Source organism: Carassius gibelio, chromosome A23 (genome assembly GCF_023724105.1).
Source record: "Carassius gibelio isolate Cgi1373 ecotype wild population from Czech Republic chromosome A23, carGib1.2-hapl.c, whole genome shotgun sequence".
Classification (NCBI taxonomy): Eukaryota; Metazoa; Chordata; class Actinopteri; order Cypriniformes; family Cyprinidae; genus Carassius; species Carassius gibelio.
This window is the reverse complement of record NC_068393.1, coordinates 6,159,959-6,179,794: the sequence shown is the minus strand read 5'-3', so window position 1 is coordinate 6,179,794 and position 19,836 is coordinate 6,159,959. Positions and strand designations below refer to the sequence as shown.

The 19,836-nt window shown below is 38.7% G+C and overlaps 1 protein-coding gene across 1 annotated transcript; it reads left to right on the top strand.

Annotated features, from left to right (window-relative positions):
- Positions 1-3,162: 3,162 nt before the first annotated feature.
- On the top strand, positions 3,163-8,268 carry LOC127944313 (serine/threonine-protein kinase pim-2-like). Its single transcript, XM_052540201.1, has 9 exons — positions 3,163-3,232; positions 3,334-3,399; positions 4,751-5,059; positions 5,256-5,750; positions 6,162-6,256; positions 6,479-6,529; positions 6,648-7,029; positions 7,140-7,310; positions 7,490-8,268. The coding sequence occupies exons 1-9, from the start codon at positions 3,163-3,165 to the stop codon at positions 7,654-7,656; spliced, it is 1,806 nt and encodes a 601-aa protein (XP_052396161.1). The 3' UTR covers positions 7,657-8,268.
- Positions 8,269-19,836: the final 11,568 nt, after the last annotated feature.

Sequence of the window (19,836 nt, the reverse complement as noted above, 5' to 3'; positions counted from 1 at the left end):
GAAAGATGTGCATCAAAATCTTCTTTAAATTGTGATAATCTTAACACGTAAGTCGTTTTGGATAAAGGTTTCTTATGCATAAACTGTATAATAATATATAATGATGATAAAAATAATAGTTATTTTTATAATTATTATTTTAATTTATAGGCTTAATCAATGAGTGCACTTAAGACCGTAAAGATTTTGTCATAAAATAATTCATAAATGCCTTATTTTTAAATAACCTTTTACAGTTTTGGAAAGGTTTGTATACTATTCTTTCTTAACATTAAGACTTATTTTGTTGATTTTATTACACTAAGCTCCAAACAGAGTTAGATGCATGCTTCACTGTTAATGTTATTATTAATTAATTAGGCCTATTATAACATTACATTCAGTTAGAAAAGAAATGACAACATAACCGGCACATTATTTGTTTTGTATTGCTTTTTACCTATTCTTCTTCTTTTTAGCTTTTATTTTTGGCTATAAAACACAGGCCGCAGTGTCTTATCCTATTGGTGATTAATGTAAAATAAACGCTAAAAATCTGATCATGGTCTCATATGATACTATGAACAATAATGTTTAAAAAACAGAAATAAATCTCCCGGTCGTGGCAGAGCCAAAAAATTGTGAGTTTACAAATCCGAGGGATGGGATTGTGAAAGTGTGCGCACGGATTATGAATTCATATACAGATTCAATACTCTGACGCACGGATTGAAAATTTGTTTAACCGATGGAACAGTTTAAGAATTCGTGAGCACGGTTTATAAACTGAGGGGACTGATTGCAATACGGTTGCCACGGATCGTATGTTTTTCTCCTACAGGTGAAACATTGTTGAAAACATGCAGCCTGTCTCTACTGTGGAGTCGATGGCTTTTCAGGCAGCTCGTCATGATAACATAGATTTCATTTTAAACAACATTTATATTTTTCTTTTTATTGCATATAATTTATGGTTGTCAATAATAAAACAAATATGGTGCTGAGTTTCTCGAAATTGATTCTGAATAATTCAGATTGCTTTCATTTATTTATTTCAAAATGTGTTGTGTTATGTTGTACATTGTTGATAGTTTTCATACTTAAGCTGTGAAAGGAACATTTTTAAAGGCTCAACAGCTTTTATGATGCAGAAGCCACTTTAGTTTTTGATTCTGAATATATTATTCAGGTGTTTTGTTATTTATTTCAGAAATCCTTGTGATATACAATATTCAGCTTCTGCTGGTCTGACTTAATCAAAATAGTGTTTAAAAATTACTTTAAGTCAGTTTTGTGTTTGTATAGACCATTATGCATAAAAGGGCATTAATGGGAACACTAAAGAACGTTCTTTAAGAAAGTAACTAAAAAGTTACTTTTAACAGTAATGCATTACTTTTTGGTGTAAGTAATCAACAAAGTAATTGAGTTACTTTTGGAATGAAGTAAGTTTTAATTTCAATAGTTTGTACTTATTTTTGGTGTCATTCTTAATTGAAAACAACGAACATTAAAATGTTCTCACACGAACCTGGAATCAGCTTACTGCATAACCACTGAATCATGGAATAATAATGATTTTTAATATTGTTTTTCTATTAATAATTTATTTATTAATAGTAATGAAAATAACCACTATCACATATCTTGTTTACAATAATTCTTATTTAAAGGGGGGGTGAAATGCTCGTTTTCACTCAATTTCCTGTTAATCTTGAGTACATATAGAGTAGTACTGCATCCTTCATAAATCCAAAAAGTCTTTAGTTTTATTATATTCATAAGAGAAAGATAGTCTGTACCAATTTTTCCCGGAAAAACACGGCCGACTGGAGGCGTGACGTGTGGGCGGAGCTAAAGAATCACGAGCGCGAATAGGCTTTTGCGTTGAGAGCGTTTGGAAGCTGTGACATTACCGTGAGGGAAAACCCATCATCCAAAACAAACCATGGCTTACAGTCAGATTCAGCCGTTTATTTATGATCCAGAATCAGATCCAGAGGCTGAAACTGAACGAGAGCAGCAGCAACAGCGACTCGCTCCGAGCGGGGCTCGAACCCGGGTCCGATGGGAGGCGGACGCACTAACAAGGAGGCAGAGATATTTGAAGCAGTTTTACTCACCGCCTGTGGTTCCAACACACGATCGTGACCCTTTTTCATTGCATCATCCTTAAGAAATAAACGATACGCAAATCCGTCGTCAAACTGGGCCTTGTGAACAAGCATCTTCGAAATGCAGGGAACAAACAAAAACACTTGCACAACTCCGTTGATGCTCTGTAAAAATAAACTCCATCCACTGGTCCCTTAATGCTGTTTTTTTTTTTTTGGTAATCTGTGCAGGGTTGTCTTGCCCTGGCAACCAAAAACACACTTCTTTTGTGACATTTCGCGACGCTCTCGCTCTGATCAGTGAAGTCTGTTGTGCTCTCAGTGCTCTGCTATACGGGAGCGCGCGCTCTTCCGGCAGAAGTGCCCTTAGGACCCATATAAGGAAATTCCGCTCCATCTAACGTCACACAGAGCCATACTCGAAAAAAACTTTCCGAAACTTGTGACAAACCGGAAGTAGTATTTTTGGAACAAAAATACTACTTCAAACGTACAACTTAATTTTTGAAACTTTGTCCATGTTTAGCATGGGAATCCAACTCTTTAACAGTGTAAAAAACTCAGTATGCATGAAATAGCATTTCACCCCCCTTTTAAATTTAAATATCTTTCAAACACCTTGGTGTACAAATTGCTCTTGTTTTATTAATTATAAAAAGCACTCAGGTGGGAAAGCGTTAACCGTTTTATTATTTCCATGTACTTTATAGATGGTCCCTAGCTGGCCTAAAATAGCTTGCTGGTGTTAGAGCGACTTTATGAGTTGCAGTACATCTAGGAGGATTAAGACAAATAAACTGCCATTTTTATACAATTATACTTAATCACTAAGAATTTATAACATTTTTAGTGGATGAATAATATATGTCTAATATCCAGCATCAAACGTCAAACCAACTATATATCGTCAACGAATGGAGAAGCAATATTTTATTAGAAATTCATTTTATATCGACTAGAAATCGTGTACAGCCTACAGCCAAGAAATAACCTAGCATCTGTCATTGTTAATATATATTTAAAATAAAGCACTAACTGGACATTCCACGGGCGCTCAGTATTAGTGAAGATGACGTCACAGAGGCCCGTGACGTCACAATGGCAACATTCCACAGCTCGGGGTTCAGCGTCAGGCCGCAGTCAGTTCAGTGTAAATCTGAGTAGAGCAAAGATCGAGCATCACGTTAGCAAACACTCCAGATTTGCGTTTTCTAGCTCTAATGTTTCTTCTGTGCTGGAGTTAGTGGAGCTGAAGTAAATCCAGAGGCTTCTCCTGCAGCAGCAGCTATGGAGAGCAGCCCGACAGGTCAATAACAAACTTCAGTTTCTGAAGGGTTTCACACACAAACATATCGCAGCCCTGCAGAGTTCAGCACCAACCCTAATTAGATCTCACCAGCATCAGACTTTGATGAGTTCAGGTGTGTTTGATTAGGGTTGAAGCAAAACTGTATATACAGGGCTTGACATTAACGCTTGTTTGGCGAGAATGATTCAGATGTTATTACTTTCAGTGTAAACGGTGACTAATAACGTGTATTGATCAAGGTCTCATCAGTTGAGGCTCCGTGCAGTGTTTGACTCGCGGAGAAATCAACACAATAAGCACAACAGCACACAAAGAAACAAACATGAACAGACATACTGTTGTAGAAAAAATATAATTATTCTATTTAATATATGCAACATCACACCACCAGGAGTGATGTTTTCCCGACTTTCTGCTCGATTGCAAATGTGATATTGATTTTAAACAACTTTAGTTAAATAAAAAAATTAAATGACTTACATTTTAGGGACATTGTGGATAGTTTTTGCTTCATTTCCATAACAAAAATATTTCTAAGCACAGCCACAGCAGAACAATCGCGAATCTCCGAGCAACACACAAAACAGTCTTTCGTAACGAGTCAATGATTCAGTGAGAAAGAATAAGCCGTTTGAACGAATCGGTTGAATCAATGATTCACTCATTAAGACAGTGACTTGCCACCACCTACTGGTTTAATTTCATATTTAAAAGTATCATTGCATTTTTCCGTCATTTCATATTTTTATGTCAAAAAAGTAAAACATTAAATCTAGTAACATTATTTATGCATTTGGAAAGATGGAGTTTGTTGATACTGATTTGATTTGAATAGTAACAACCATATACTGTCTTGTTATTCTAACTTAATGTATTGATAACATGTAAGAATTTGACGTAAATAGAAACGGACATTTAATCAGTTTAGGAAAATATTGTCCTTCATAAAGTTTAAAAGTGTAACAGCAGTCAATTTAAGGCAAATATCAAAAATATGTTGATTAAAGTAATACCTGATAGAGCACTGATGAGACTGTTTCAGAATGATTTACATTTGTGCCAAAAAAACAAAAAACAAACATTATTATTTTTTATCCCAGACAAGTAACTTTTTTATTTGGACAAGTGAATAATTGATTTACTTACTAAACTCATGTCAGCTTACTGTTGAGCCCTGTATATATATATATATATATATATATATATATATATATATATATATATATATATATATATATATATATATATATTAGTATTTTATATTTCCATGCCAAATGTAAATGTTTATTTTGTTCAATATAAAGAGTCAAGGCAGTAACCAGAAGTCTTTCTTTCTTTTGTTATTTAGAAAAACCTGCAAAACTCAAGAAGAATAGCCTTTGTGTCTTCTTCAGAAACACATGGTTGGCTGTAAAAAGCACCACCCAGTGTCGACATCAAGGTAACAAAGTGTCCCCTCTTCAGCCAGTGTCCGACACAGATTCAGCTGATTCCCAGTGCGCTCCATCCATCCTCGAACCAACGGCACATCAGCATCTAGCTGATCCACAGCCCGAGCCATCCGTCCCTGAGCCAACAACTCTACAGGATCAAACTGATCCTCTGCCGGGATCATCCAGCATCACGCCGACCAACTGTGATCCAAATCCAGCTGAAGGTGGGTCTACTGTCATTTTAATTCTCTCCTGTTTTTTCACACGTCTAGTGACATTATTAAGTATGTTTATTTATCTAATATTTAGAGCATGCTTGTTAGTTTTGGAAAGTATGTATTCTTGCGGTCTAGACTCAAAATGTGACTTTTAATATCTGGTGGTAATTTCCATCTCTTCAATTTCTTTTGGGCTTTTTAGAGAATCAAAAAATTGAGGAGAAGAAGAAGAAACACATCTGTGCATTCTTCAAAAGAGCGTGGCGGGCTGTAAAACATGCAACAAAACGAAGCAAGAAGCACAAAGTGGCTCCTCTTTATCCACAGCCAGACACATGTTCAGCTGATCCTCAGCTAGATCTGTCTGTCCTTGAGTCGATGGCTCTGTGGGATTCAGTTGATCCTCAGACAGATCCAACCATCCTCGATTCAGGGGCTCTACAGGATCTGACTGATCCTCCAGAAGATCCACAGCCTGGTTCATCTGACCCTGATCGAGATCCAGATGCTTCAAAGAGGACACCTGTTGTAGGAGCATCTAGCTTTGTGCCAGCGGGTCGGCAGGATCCAGCTGATCCTCTTCCAGATCCGTCTGGCCTTGAGCCAGCAGCTCCAAGATTTCCAGGTGCTTCCAAGCATAGACGAATTGGAGATCGAACCCGTTTCAGAGCAGCCTGTTTCACCGATCCAACCCCTGGTGATTGTTTTTCCACTTGTTAACCTTTTCTTGTTCCTCCACTGATTGTTTTAAACCTTTGTCTAGTTACCCTAGTAAGTGTGTGTGTTTATACGTGTCTAAGATAATTCAAACGCAAATGATTTCTCTAGTACTCTTGACCAAGTAGCATTTTCCTGATTGTGTATTTAAAGAAATATAGTTGTAAAGAAGTGGAAAGAATTCTGCTGTTTTACTTTCACTTACAGTGCGTCTGAAATCTCATACGGAGTATGTGCAACATTTTTCAATTTCAGATGCAGAGTTAGTCTCAGACATTGACCATATTTAGTCAATATAGAGCTGATGTGTGTTTATTTATTCAAGCACTGCTATTGGGCTTCATGTAAGACTGTGAATCTCATATTGTAACATATTGGTGTATTTGTGCAGTTCCCTTTGATGAAATTTATGAAGTGGGAAGAAAGATTGGAGAAGGAGGCTTCGGCACTGTGTACGAGGGGATTTCCAAATTTCTGCGTGAGCAGGTAGAATCACTGTTTTATTAACCACATGTACAGATCAGTGCTTCGACCAAAATGTGTTTCAAGTCAATTTAAATGGAAAAATTTGTGATAATGACAATACAGAAGCTTTAATATTAAATTCCAGATTTAATACGATCAGTTTACCCATCTGTAACATCTAGTGCACTTGTAAAACGACTACTTTTGTAGAATTACTAATGCGACAACTTTTTGTTTTTGCAGGTCGCCATCAAAATCATCCCTAAGAGAGATGGAGACCGGTTTATTGAAATTGTAGGTTGTCAAAACTTAATGTATATATTTAAATCTAAATTATATTTAATACAAGTTATATCTTAAAAACAAGCTAAATGTGATGTTGAACTCTTAATAATCGAGCTCTTTGCTGTAGCCTGGCTGTTCCAAGCCGCTGTTAGCAGAAGTGGCTCTAAACCTGCTGCTGAAACGACCTCCGTTAAGCCCCTACATTGTGCACATGCTGGAATGGTTCGAAGAGGACGATCGGTTCATCCTGATCCTGGAGTATCTGCAACCCTGCAAAGACTTGCTCAGGTTCACGCTGAACAACATGCAGCTACTGGATGAATCACAGACACGTAGGCTGATGTACCAAGCGGTGCTGGCAGCCAAGCACTGTCTTGACCGAGGCGTCTTCCACCGTGACATTAAGTTAAATAACTTTCTGATCAACACAAAGACGAACCAAGTCAAACTGATAGACTTTGGCTGCGGTGACCTCGTCATAAGTTCAGGCTACCTGGGTGCTTTTACAGGTGAGCTGACATTTTGTGTCCTAGTGAGATGTCAGTCTTCTGTGTAGTGTGATGCTGGTGACTTTTGTCAAAGTAAATGTTTGTTTAACCTAAACATCTCTTGCTAACAGGAGGAGTCCGCCCACCTGAGTACTATGTGAACTTTAAATACGAGGCAGGGCCAACAACTGTTTGGTCTCTGGGCTTTATGATGTACTCAATGGTGTACAAACGTCAACCCTTTAAAAGTCTGAAAGACATGATGCATGGCAGTCTGAGGTTTAAGCACAAAATATCCCCAGGTGAGAGGGAACAATTATACCATTAGCACAATGACAATAATATTGTTAAACACATAAACATCAGAACAATTTTTTATATAATACATATTTCAACATTACTTTCCTATATGACTATGTTCAGAGTCATATGGACGTGTGTATGTGTAGTGTACATGACTAACCAGTGCTTGTGAAAACAGAATTGCAGGATTTGATAAACCGCTGCATGACTCATGACCCAACTGAGAGAGCAACTATAGAGGAGATCCTACAGCATGAATGGTTTCAGCAGGGACAAGTGTCAGGAGTAGCTCAGGATCAGCTAGAAACAGGTAGGATCAGACAACTTAGGAGGGAAGGCAGATGATGACAGAAAACCCAAGAAGTCCACACAGTGCTGAGCTTCAACTCTCCTTTACTTTTATTTTTTCAGCAGATGCGCCAAATGAGCCCCGGAGAGGAAAAAGAAATTAACAAATTATTCAGCAGAGAGTCTTCAGAGCAGCAAGCTTAGTTAATAAGGCAGCAGACTTGGTGGTCAAAAAGTGGTGCAAAAACAAATACAGAACATTTAGAAGAGCTAATCTAGTGCAAAAAAAGAAGCGAATTTAGTTTAAAAAAGTTACTGTAAAAAATTAGGAGCAAATTTAGTGCACAAAAGAGAGAAGAAAACTTGTATATAAAGCAGGATAAATATAATGTATAAAAAAAGCATATTTTGTGTATCAAATGTGTAGACTATTTTGTAGATTTAGTGCAAGAAAAAAAAAACACATTCCCATCATCCCCTCTAACTGGTCCTCAAACATCCTCAAACTAGTTGTGTGGATGGAGGGAAAATGATTTAATAAAAAATGACATTTGTATTTTGTATAACTCGTCAGTTACTCACTGACACCCACACACACTTTCTGAACGGACTTTGCATAAACTTCAATCTTTATTATAAAGAGATAAAGTTGTAAGTACTATAACCTAACCCTGATGTGAGAAATATATATATTATACCGTTTTTACAAACAAGGATGTCCCAAAAGGAGGTTTTGTCAGATTTAGTTAAATTCTAAATTAACATTTTTGCATAAATGACAACTCGCATTTAGTTATGCTAAACAGTCTTCGACAAAAGGGCTTATAAAACACAACCAAGCCAATGAAAGTAGGTATCAGGCAGAGAGACTTTGCCATTATTATTATTATTATTTTTTTTTTGACAGCCCTGGTCATTTTTTGGATTCTATTTATGAAATGAGCAGCATTATTAAAAAGAAAGTCATACAGGTTTAGAAAGATATATGGGTGAGTAAATTAATTTTCATTTTTGGGTGAACTATCCCTTGTGTTTTTGCCATATTATAAGATTGGAGTGGTTTCCTCAATGAAATGACGACCTCTGCGTCAGCCCTGTGTTCTCCACTTCAACAAAAATCATGTGGAACAGTATATTGATAACAATCTATATCAGTGTGATTCAACATCTGTTCAATAAAAAACACACGGCAATACATTATTTTCTTAATCGAGACTTTTTGTTTTCCAATAAAATATGTGAACATACAGTAAATTAAACAAGTCCTTGAATTTGATTGAACGAACATATTGAAGTAATTACTGCTTTGTGCTTGGAGGGGAAACTGCTGTTGTTCCACTCCACTTTCATACACTTTTCAAGTCATTTTTAAAATTATTATTTATTTTAATTAAAATCTGTTAACAATTTTTTTTTCTTGCATTTTTGCCACATCTGTCTTCTGCAAGCCCTGTTTGTGTTTTTCTGTCTTCTCGTGGAGGTGGGCTCGCAGTCAGTTTCTCCACTTTGCATGTCGTGTGGTAGGTCTTTTGCTGCATTCATCTGCAACTACTCACTTAACCGCAAGGGTTAGTTAAACTGGAGAAAATCTGTGGAAAAGGTTATAATCACGGATGCTAACTCTCACACATTTGTTGTCAGATGCCTGCTTTCGGGCTCATATGATTTTCAGAGCAGCGCAGAACTTGATTTATGCCATGCTGCACAGATCAGCACAAATGAGAGTATATGTTCTGTTTGGCCAGACCATTATGTTGGGTGTTGGGCCTACATGTGTGCTGTCAGCATCATCACTTACAGTAATGAAAAACACATTTGTATTGCAACCGAGAAATGAGCACAATAAATTAAAATGTGCATTTTCATGTGTCATAAAATTAACATTTATAAAATTAACTTTTATGAAAAGACTATCTAATAAAGAGTACAGGAAAAATTATATATAAATATATATAATTATAAATATATATATATATAATTTTTATTTAGCCAGCAGTGTTGGGCAGTTACATTTGACAGTAACTAAAACTGTCACCACTAAAACGCATTACTTTTTAAATAAATTAATTCCGTTACCGTTACCATATGGTGCATTGTCCGTTACTTATTTTAATTAATAAATATTAATACATTTTGGCTGAAGTGTAGCCTAAAGCCTAACCTGATTGCAGCAGCGACGCATTGTAGGGTTGGTGGATGCCAACCACTGTAAACATGAAGACGCACTGTGTGCGTGTCTCCGTTTATTCAAGTATGTGCGGCAGTCATAGCGAGTCAAGGTGAAGGCAACATGAGTTTCTCAAAGTGGAAATATGCTCATTATTTCACTTTAGTAGAGCTTAAAGACAAAAACCTTTTAGTCAAATGTAAGCGGTGTCTTTCTGGTTTGAATGTCCTATCCCATCCCACTAATTAATTATCCTGTGCGCACACTTTCGCAATCCGTTCCCTCGGATTTGTAAACTACTCATGGATTCACGCCAAAAAGCACCTTAAAAGTAGTAAATGTGACAATTTATGAAAGTCTTCACAAGCCATACTAAAGCTTTGTGTGAGAGACAGCTTGGAGTTTAAGTCATTGTAAAATTTGTTCTTTTAAAACTGAATCTTTTCAGTGAATCAGTTGATCCAGATCACTAATTAATTTATAAGTCAAACTTGATTACAGTAATCCAGTTACAACTGATATCAGGAAAAGCAAAATAGACCATCGTAGCTAATGTCTCGGTTATTGGTTGAATTACCTCAGTTCTTCAGTATTATTACTATAATGTATTTATCATCAGATTTTAGTTTTCACCTGGTAGGGGATAAAACTGTAAAAAAAAAAAAAAAAGTAACCCCTTTTTTTCTGCAGAAATGCAAGTCTACTTTAAATATAGATGTTATTTAAATGATTAAAAGCATATAAAATGAAAATAAAAGGCAATGCTAAAGTGCCTAGTGAATGAGGAGTGTGTTCTGTTCATATATTTATGGATGTGAGAGTCTTCTCTGTCCATTTCTTCACCGTTTACTATAAAGAAAGGATCACAATGTGTGCTTCATGCAAATAATCTCCCTCACTCTTCTTTCGCTCAACCTTCATTCTCAGTTGCAATGAAATATCATTGGGTCTGTAATGGACACTGACTCTAAAGAGAATGGAAATGCAGGCATGAGTGGAATATAGATTAGAGTGTAAAGCATATCCTTCAGCAAGACCATGAAAAAGCTGTGACATGGGCTCTAGAGGGGCAGTTAAAGAAAAGATTGGAAAAGAGAGAGAAGGGGCAGATGGAAGTGTCACCTTGAGGAGAAGCAAAGAGAGGGAGGGAGGTGGGAGGGTCAACCAGCCCCAACACTTTTCTCTCTCAACACATTACACTGCGTCTTTCTTCCTTCAGAAAAAAACACTGAATTAATTCGTCCAACGTCCTTTAAGGAATCATCTTCAAAACAGCTCTATCTGTAGCGTATGTGACTGGATCTGGTTAATTATCACAGACGAAATGTCAAACCATCTCTCAGCTTGTAAAAACTGCTTAAACGAAAAGCACATTTTCAGCAATGCATTTACAAAGGACATGTTAGCATGTCGCCACAATATGCTACTCTAAAACCCAAAGTTTACTTAACCTTTTTAGGCGTTGCGTACACGCTAGACTTTCAGTGTATGCTCCATTTGATAGCAGGCGCGAATGCAGATGGTCGACACTTGCTCACTAGAAAGGTTCATTTTTGTCCAGCATCTGCTCTATTTTCTCCAGAAGTTATAAAAAAGAGAAAAAAAATTGGATGGCATGCATACTATTCTGGTGTAAAAAAAAAAATACGTTACTCGCATTGTGTGCGAATTCTCGTGGCCTTAAGGCACTATTTACACCTGGCATTAAAGGGGCTGTATCTAGGATTGACACAGAGTGGCTGAACTAGGTATTGCAGTCCAAATTAAAAATATTGGAGAGGGTTTTTTTCACCGGCCCCTCCTCCTCAGACTTGATGCACACGCAGGTTGCCAGATTGACAACACCAACAGGAATGAACGCACTTGAAATACTTTCAAACATTCATTGCATTCCTCGTATACTCTCATTCAAAATTCACACATTCATCCATTGCACACCTTTACAGTAACAATCCCACTCTCCCTTAGCTTTCGAAATTCATCCAGTCATTTATTCCCATGCCTCGTTTCTACTCATCCAAGTCGATCCCTGCTGCTGCTCTGTTCTCCATCTCCACAGGCTGAGGTGCCTAAACTAAGTGTGTTGATGTGAGCGCTTCTGTTAGAAAGCATGTATTGATCTGAGCAGCTGTGACGGATCATTCAGGGCTCGGCCAGGTGTCTCCTGAGGGTAGTGCAGCGGCGGTTTATAGGAGGGATCGAAATCATCTCAGTAGGGGATTTACCTGAGATCCACCTTTAAAAGAGTGTGTAATTTAGTGTTATGATACTTTCTCCTATCCCTGTTTAATTTAGAGTGTTCTGGAAACCTTGACCCGCTTCACATCTAATACATATTGTATTTTCAGAAAATACCATGGTGTTACAACAATTCCAAAGTCCAGAAACAATGATATTACCACAACCAAATAAGCGTGTTTCTTTTTTGTTAGCACAGGAAAACACACAGAGATTTCTGCCAACTGTGGCCAGATCTGCACTGAAATATGTCTGTGCACTATAAACACCAGTGTCCAATATTTGTAGCCACCCACAGTCTAAGAGAGAGGTTAGTCTGAGGTTAAAGCAAAGCTGCTCTGTGGGATTGTGGCATGAACCTCAGCTGATTTCACGCAGAGCTTAACTGTTTTGGTCATCTAATAGAGTGAAGAAAAGAACAAAATAATCCTTCTCCCCCTCTCCCCGTCCCTTTTGACCAACAATCACTGTTCCTCTCGGAGCAATCACAGACTCTAAGCAAGCAGGCTAAGACCATGCATTGCTGGCTTTTGTGGTACCTTAATGTGTCAGACATCGCATATTAGGAATTGAAGTTTCTCTGACAATTAGGATATGATTTATAGCAGTAATTACAAAATGGCATGTCAACCCTTATGCATTTCTACCTCATAAACTAACTAGTTTTGGATAATAATTGTTCAGTATTTATTATTTATAAGGGTAATATACCATTCTTAAGTATTTATTTTATACATTTTATCTTTAATAGAGTACCATAATGAATGGCAATTAATGGCAGTTGTGGCCTAATGTTTAGAGAGTCTGACTTGTAATCCATGGTCATGGGTTCGAGTCTCAGTAACTGCAGGGATTGTAGGCGAGGGGAGTGAATGACCAGCGCGCTCTTCCACCTTCACATGACTCAGGGAGAAACGCTTGAGCGAGACACTGAACCCCCAACAGCTCCACAGGTGCTGCTGTACATGGCTGCCCGCTGCTCTGGGTGTGTGTGTTCACTACTCACGCTGTGTGTGTGCACTTGGGTGGGTAAAATGCAGGGCACCAATTCCGAGTCTGGGACATCATACATGGGTACACATCGCGTCACTCACTTAAATCGCTACCTTCTTTAAAAGTGAAAATATTGCAATATTAATGGAATTCAGTTTATTCAAACCAACCGGCTGTAAGAACCCTGCTGTGTAACATCCTTATCTCCAAGCATGTTTTCATCTCACATGTTCATTAACTACACACACATACATACACACTCTTGCTCCCTAGTTCTAGCCTTATTAAGATCAAGCAATGAAGGGTAAAATTAGGTGAAGGAGGGGTGCGGGTTATGTTGTTTATCAGGACCTGAGTAGTTCATTTCTACTTGATAAAGTATCAAAACTCCTCTTTAAATTATTCAGAAATCTTTGGAAACACGTCCGTCTGTTATAATCAGTGAGTTTATTATTGACCCAATGTTGTTTGTTCTCAGGAAGAAGCATATGGATGTCTAAGTAGGTGTGTTATATATGTTATGTTATGTTATGTGTTATTTTCACTCATGAACCACCATGCTATTTAGCTGCTTTATTGTTCTAAGGGTTTATTGTTATTAGTTTAGCGTGCCCTCTACTGGCAACTTCTGATTGCATGTTCAAGAAGCTGCATGGGTCATATTAGACAGACAGGGGGCGCAAAAGTATGGTTTTTCACTGTAATTTGACTTCAGTTAGGTTTTCTCAAGCACCATGGTAAGAATGATCAAAGCGCCACCACAAAGTCAGTTATGTTATAACCTTAAGACCTTATCTGAGTATCATTATAGAGTGGATAAGCATACAAATAAACATATCCCAGTAAGAATATTGAATTTATACTTTGTCCCAGTACACTACCTCATTTGAAAGTAGCTGTTGCTGCATAAGCTAATTAGACTACATGTTCCAAGCCAAATAGTGCAGCTGCCTCCCAATTTATGAACCCATCATGCACTAAAGCCTATGAATCACACACAAACAATGTGTAAAATTTTAGGGAAAAGACATTCCAGAGAGGTCAAAAACGTTTCCGGAGCACAACAAAATTAGATGTAAATTCTCAATAAACCCAGGCTAATTTACTGCTACCCAGGAGACCAGCAAAGCTTGTTTGACATAAACCGGCAGGAATGAGGGAGGCTCCCCTGGAATGGTGACCACAGAAAATGAAGCCTGCTTTCCACACATCAGTCCAGAAAGAGAGAGAGAAACAGACAGCTGAGGAAATGGGGTTCACTTTCCGCACAGCTGGGTGAGAAAGAGGAGAGAGACAAGGACGGCAGTGGTGGTTTTCTTGGGGTTAGGAAGAACTTGGGAGAGAGTTTAGAAAGAGAGACTGCGGTAAGAGTGCTGACGCACAAGTGGAACATGAATGATCTACGCAGTCAAAAACTCACTGTAGTACACACGCATATTTAACAGAAACTACCATGTCAAACACAGTGTGCCTAACAATATTGCCAATGCCCAGTTCAAGCAAACTTACTGTACAAGAGCATTGATCCTGAAGGTATAGAGTGGAGTTAAAGCTTGGGTTCAAACAAGTTGTTGCACACACATCACATAACTATTTTTGTATGGATCTCACTTTGTTGCACAGGGACACTGTCGTGCTGAGAATGACCCAGCAGTGCATGACTGCATGCTCTGGCATTATAACTCCCAATTGGATTTATGATATCTTGTCCAGCACTTAAAAAAAACAACCCCAGGCTGTTCTTCCTGCTCCACTAAACTTAATATGTGGCACCATGCAATTCAGGGAGGTAGTGGTCTCCTAGCAGGCATGGAAACCAGAAGGTTGCTGGTTGCTGGTGTGCCGAGACTTAACCATATCAAACTAAGAAAACTTTAAATAAAACAACTGCTAAAAAGAATTCTTAAGCTACTTAACTAGAACACATTGATATTGGTAGGTGATGTTAACTGGGGACTGTTTACCTCTCACTTGTGTTTCTTTAGTATTTGCAAAGAAGAGGATGCTCTGACTTCATTAGAGGTGAGAAGGAGCTTATAGGTCATGCTTGTGTTAAAAATGTTCATGTTCATGATAAAATTGGTGCAGACAAAAGTTTGTTAGAAGCCAAGAAAATTTGATGAATTACACGTAATGTTCCACCATTATCTTCTTTCTACAGTTTACTGGTATATAATCTTTATAATATAGTGTGTAAAGTGATATAATGATTATGTCCACCTTTTTCTCTTTGGACAGCCAGCCACTATGCTTTACCCTGACTGTTGTTCACCCACTATGGCAGAGGTGGGAAACTCTGGACCTTAAGGTCCTAATTTCTGCAGAGTTCAGCTCAAACCCCAATCAAACTCACTTGCCTATAGCTTTCCAGTAATTCTGAAGACTTTGATTAGCTTGTTCAGGTGTGTTTGATTAGGGATGGACCCAAGCTTTGCAGTGCAGTGGACATTGAGGGCCTGGGTTACCCACACCTGCCCTATGGACTCATGAATAAGTCCGTTGCATGACTGTTAGCAGATAAATAAATTTCACCTTGCTTTCCACTTCACATTATTTCTAAAGTTTTGATAGTTGACCATGAAAGCTCAACAAGAGAAGAAATGAAAGAACTGGTATATCATTGCTGTGACACTTTAAAACCTCTTTTGATTTACTGCTTTTCTGAACATTTCAATCTTTACCTAAAAGCAGTGGATGTTGCTAAAATAACTTAATACTAAACAGTGGGGTACCATATATTTTTAGCCATAAAGTTGATATTTCAGATAGATATTTTGACTATAAAAGCATTTCTTTTTTCACCTCAAAAATGACCCATAACTACAGTACTCCACTCATGGCTCGTGACATCATAACAGCCCCTGGCCAAAACATGAGTGAAATATCTGTGGTGTCTAAGACTTGATTATTGCGGTAAGAATCTTTGGGTTCTTCAGACTTTTATTGCACAATAATTCTGCCACCACAGACATGCATTTCATTTTATTAGCGCAATAAATACACTCTGTGGAACCCGCCTTTGTAAGGAAGACAGAACAAGCAAGACATTGAGAAAACACTCATCTTTTCTACCGTTTCCAACCATAGGAACCAGCAAGGCGTTGCTTGTATAGATAAGACACAAAAGAAGATGTTGTTGTTGCAATGAGTCAGACGCTCTCCTCTGCATGTTTAAGGGAGTTTCCGTCATAAAAGTCAGACCGAATTAATTCCTACATATTATTCGTTGGTGAGGTATTGTTTGAAATGTCCCAAGCTGAGTGCAAAAGCATTGTAGCCGAAATATGGTAGTGATTCATCTAGCCAGTTGGTGTTACTTTCGTGCTGTTATGGCACTCTGTCAAACATCAGTAAGGCTACAAACTCCATATGCACAGCCAAAGCCAGTCTTAGCCCATGCTAATATTGCTGCGAGGCACATTTCACCAATGGCACACACAAGTGAAATGCTCCAGTAACCCACCTCTGTACATCATTGTCTATGTCTCCAACATTAAAAAGACCACACTGTTATTGTAAAACAAATGTGTCACAAATTAAATCAGTCGACTCAGTAAATGCTTCAAAGCCCTCTGTTACACCATATAAGTTTCCACACGCCAAACTGCTTGTGTGTTTTTACACTCTTGCTGTTTCACACCCTCATTTGCAGTACATCTAAAATTGGCCGCAAACCCCAAAAGCTCCTTGACACTGAGACTAATGTCTTGTCCAATAACAGGAACAAGGGAGCCATGTTGGGTTAAGCCCTGCGACCTGTGAAGGCTGAGAGCGAAAGAACTCACACACATGCACACAAACACACACACACACACACACACACACACACACACACACACACACACACACAAAGACGGGGGCAGACGGCCAGCTTCCATTCTCATTGTTTCAGGAACGGAAAGAAAGGCAGTGAGAGCTTCCCCTGTTTTCCTCGGCCAGTCCGACGTGAGGATGGAAGTGTTTCTTGACAAAATGGTGTTGACGAAAATAGTAGCTTTCTTCCAAAGCCCAGTAATCTCTCATGCTGCTCACTGTCGCTATAGGCAGCTGATTTTTAAAAGCCAAAAGTATACTTAAGTTTTGACATGAATGCTTAATGTACAGGTACACATAGTCTTTCAAAGTATTCTCTATTGGCCCGTCAATGTTCTCAAATCTTTCTCTAACATTTTTGAGAAAGTTATACAAATGTTAATGGACAACGTTGTTACATTCTCATAAAATAGAGAATAGCTTACTAATCATGACAAGAAAACTGGACATTGAAATTTTTTAGAAATATTTTAAAACAACATTCCCACAATGTTTTGATAGCATGATTTTGTTACCTGAGAGATAACGTGCAGGAATGCATTGATACTAGAAGGATTCATCCTTATCCAGTGCCTGCGCTATTTCTATCCAGAAGTTATGATCAAATGTCTCTGTACTCATTTAAACTGGAGTTTAAAAAGCCCTGCAATCATTGTTCCTTTTGTATTTCCACAGCATGAAGGTAAGGTCGTGCTCATTTTAAACTCTTCTCTTGTCTTACATTTGTTATGGCATCTGTTTTGAACATTACAATGCTCTTGGTAACTTGTGTGAACTCTACAATAAGCAAATCCACTTCACCAACTAATTACCCTTCAACCGTGTTGCTATAGAGCTACTTCAAAATTGAAGTTCAAAGACAAAATTGTAAAGATTGCTGTTCAGTTGTTTCTCTGACACATATGTTCTATAGTTTGTGCGGAATATACTGATGATGACTTTTACGTCACAAGCACTGTACGCATACATACCCATAAAAACCAAGTCATCTAGTATGATTTGACTTAAATTATACTGCTCACCTTCTTCTGAAACAGCCTTCCCGTCAGTGTGCCAATGATGCCTTAAAATGCAGCCTATGCAGACAGCACACTAGGTTTTGGAACAGAGCAAGTGTGGGTTTTTTTGTGCATGCATGCATTTCATGCATTTAACCCTGGATGTATATGCTGCGAAAAAGTATCCAAGCAGCTCCACATAGCTTCTCCAGATGTACTGTACATGGATATGTAATTGTGTGTCTGTGTGCATGGATTGTGTATGTACTGTATGTGTGCGTTGTACTGTAAGTGCACTCTGGGGCCACTCTATAGCTGGTATTTATAACCGTGCAGTCAGGCCCTGGCTGCAGTTGGACCGTGGGAATGTGGCAAAGTCTTTCTGTGGTATTTTTAATGTTTGTTATTAAATATTCCCACACGGGACCATGACCAAACCATCGCCCCCTCCCTCTCTTTCTCCTACACTTTGCCTCCCTCTGTCTCTCTCTCTCTCTCTCTCTCTCTCTCCTCCTTCTCACTGCATTCTTCTTTCCCGAGGAGGAAAGCCAAGTGGGATCCGATAACAGCCAGGCTCTGGTTTCTGTGGAGATCCGGGAAGAGCGGCAAACAACTGTTACTGCAGCTGGATTTCAACACCGTAAGCCACGGTCAACAGGAAGATGTGTGTGTGTGTGTGTGTGGGGTTGTGAGCGTGAGTGATCAAGCTTGGGTGAGGGTGTGTGTATGTGTTGTGCTTTTGCAAATCTGTGTGTGTGTGTGGTCTTCGGGATTGTTTGGGTGTACACACATGCACAATAGTAGGTGAGTTAGTAAACCATTGTACACACAACAGCCACTCGTAGTGTCCAAAAGAGGAAGTCTAATTCACAGCACACCCAAAAGTATTTGCACACAACCGCAGGCACTTAGAGTGAAATGTAGGCAGAGATGTAGATGAACAGGTGATCTGTGTGTATGTGTGTGAATGGGCGGAGAACCGCCAGACGAGATTTCACGGGTGTCAGCTCGGGGCGGCACATCGCAGTGAAAGTATTTCCTCTCCTTGGCTTTGTTTGTTTGTGTGGATCTTCGCTGCACTCAGGCGGATAAAGGCTTCAGAGAAAGGAAAGGGTTATCGCGCACACACAGTGTTCACAGAGAGGCCGTCATGGAAACGCCCTGGTCACAAGTCTCCAGTTTCAGAGTCTGATTAATCTCTTCCAAGTAATTTGTCTCGCATACACTGAATCTATGTGGGAGGAATCCTTTTACCATTTTAGAGGCATGATTCACACATACACATAATTTCCAATTTCTTGTTTGAGAAACAAGTCTTTGCAAAATTCCCAATAATAGTTTGCGGCAGCACCCGTTATTCCATACCTGTGAGTAAACTTGAGAGAGTTTCTTGTTGTTTATTGTCTCATGGCATGAGCAATTCGTTTTAAGATGCCTGGGTTCAGTTGCTTTTTGTTCTTTCTGGCTGTTTGAAAGGAAAAGTGACTCTGGTCAGAATCCACGTAGAGACACGTATTTGGATTTTCAAAGCCTAAGACATAGGCATCAAATTCAGTTCTCCTGCGGAGTTTAGATCCAACACTGTGCAGACTGATCGGTGTATAACATCAAAGTACCGCAAGAGCCATTCGAAAGCACAAGGAGCCTCAGTTCAAGGTTAACACACGTCAGGATTACTAGAAGCTTTAAAGCAGGTGTTTTGGAGCTGGTTGGAGGACACTCTGCAGGACGGTGGCCCTCTAGTACCAAAGTGTGACACGTGGCCTAGGATATCGGCTCCTGCAACTACCTGAAACAACCATGTAACAGAGTTTACTGCACTAATTCCCCTTGAATACACTATCAATTATTACTCTGTTTTTATCCCACTGTATCAGTTTTACTCACCTGCTCCGTGTGAGGTGCCTAGAAACAGTAATGGTAGGTCAAGACTTGAGCACTACGTTGATTGATTGGGTTCGGGTGGCCGTGAGGTCGCTGTATGTGTAGTAACCTTTGGCTAAATGACAAAAGCTATGGTCCATGATA

Coding starts and splice junctions, on each gene's coding strand:
- LOC127944313 (XM_052540201.1), top strand. CDS start 3,163: ATGACGTCACAGAGGCCCGTGACGTCACAATGGCAACATTCCACAGCT. Junction 5,060..5,255: donor TGATCCAAATCCAGCTGAAG/GTGGGTCTACTG, acceptor TGGGCTTTTTAG/AGAATCAAAAAATTGAGGAG. Junction 5,751..6,161: donor TTTCACCGATCCAACCCCTG/GTGATTGTTTTT, acceptor GTATTTGTGCAG/TTCCCTTTGATGAAATTTAT.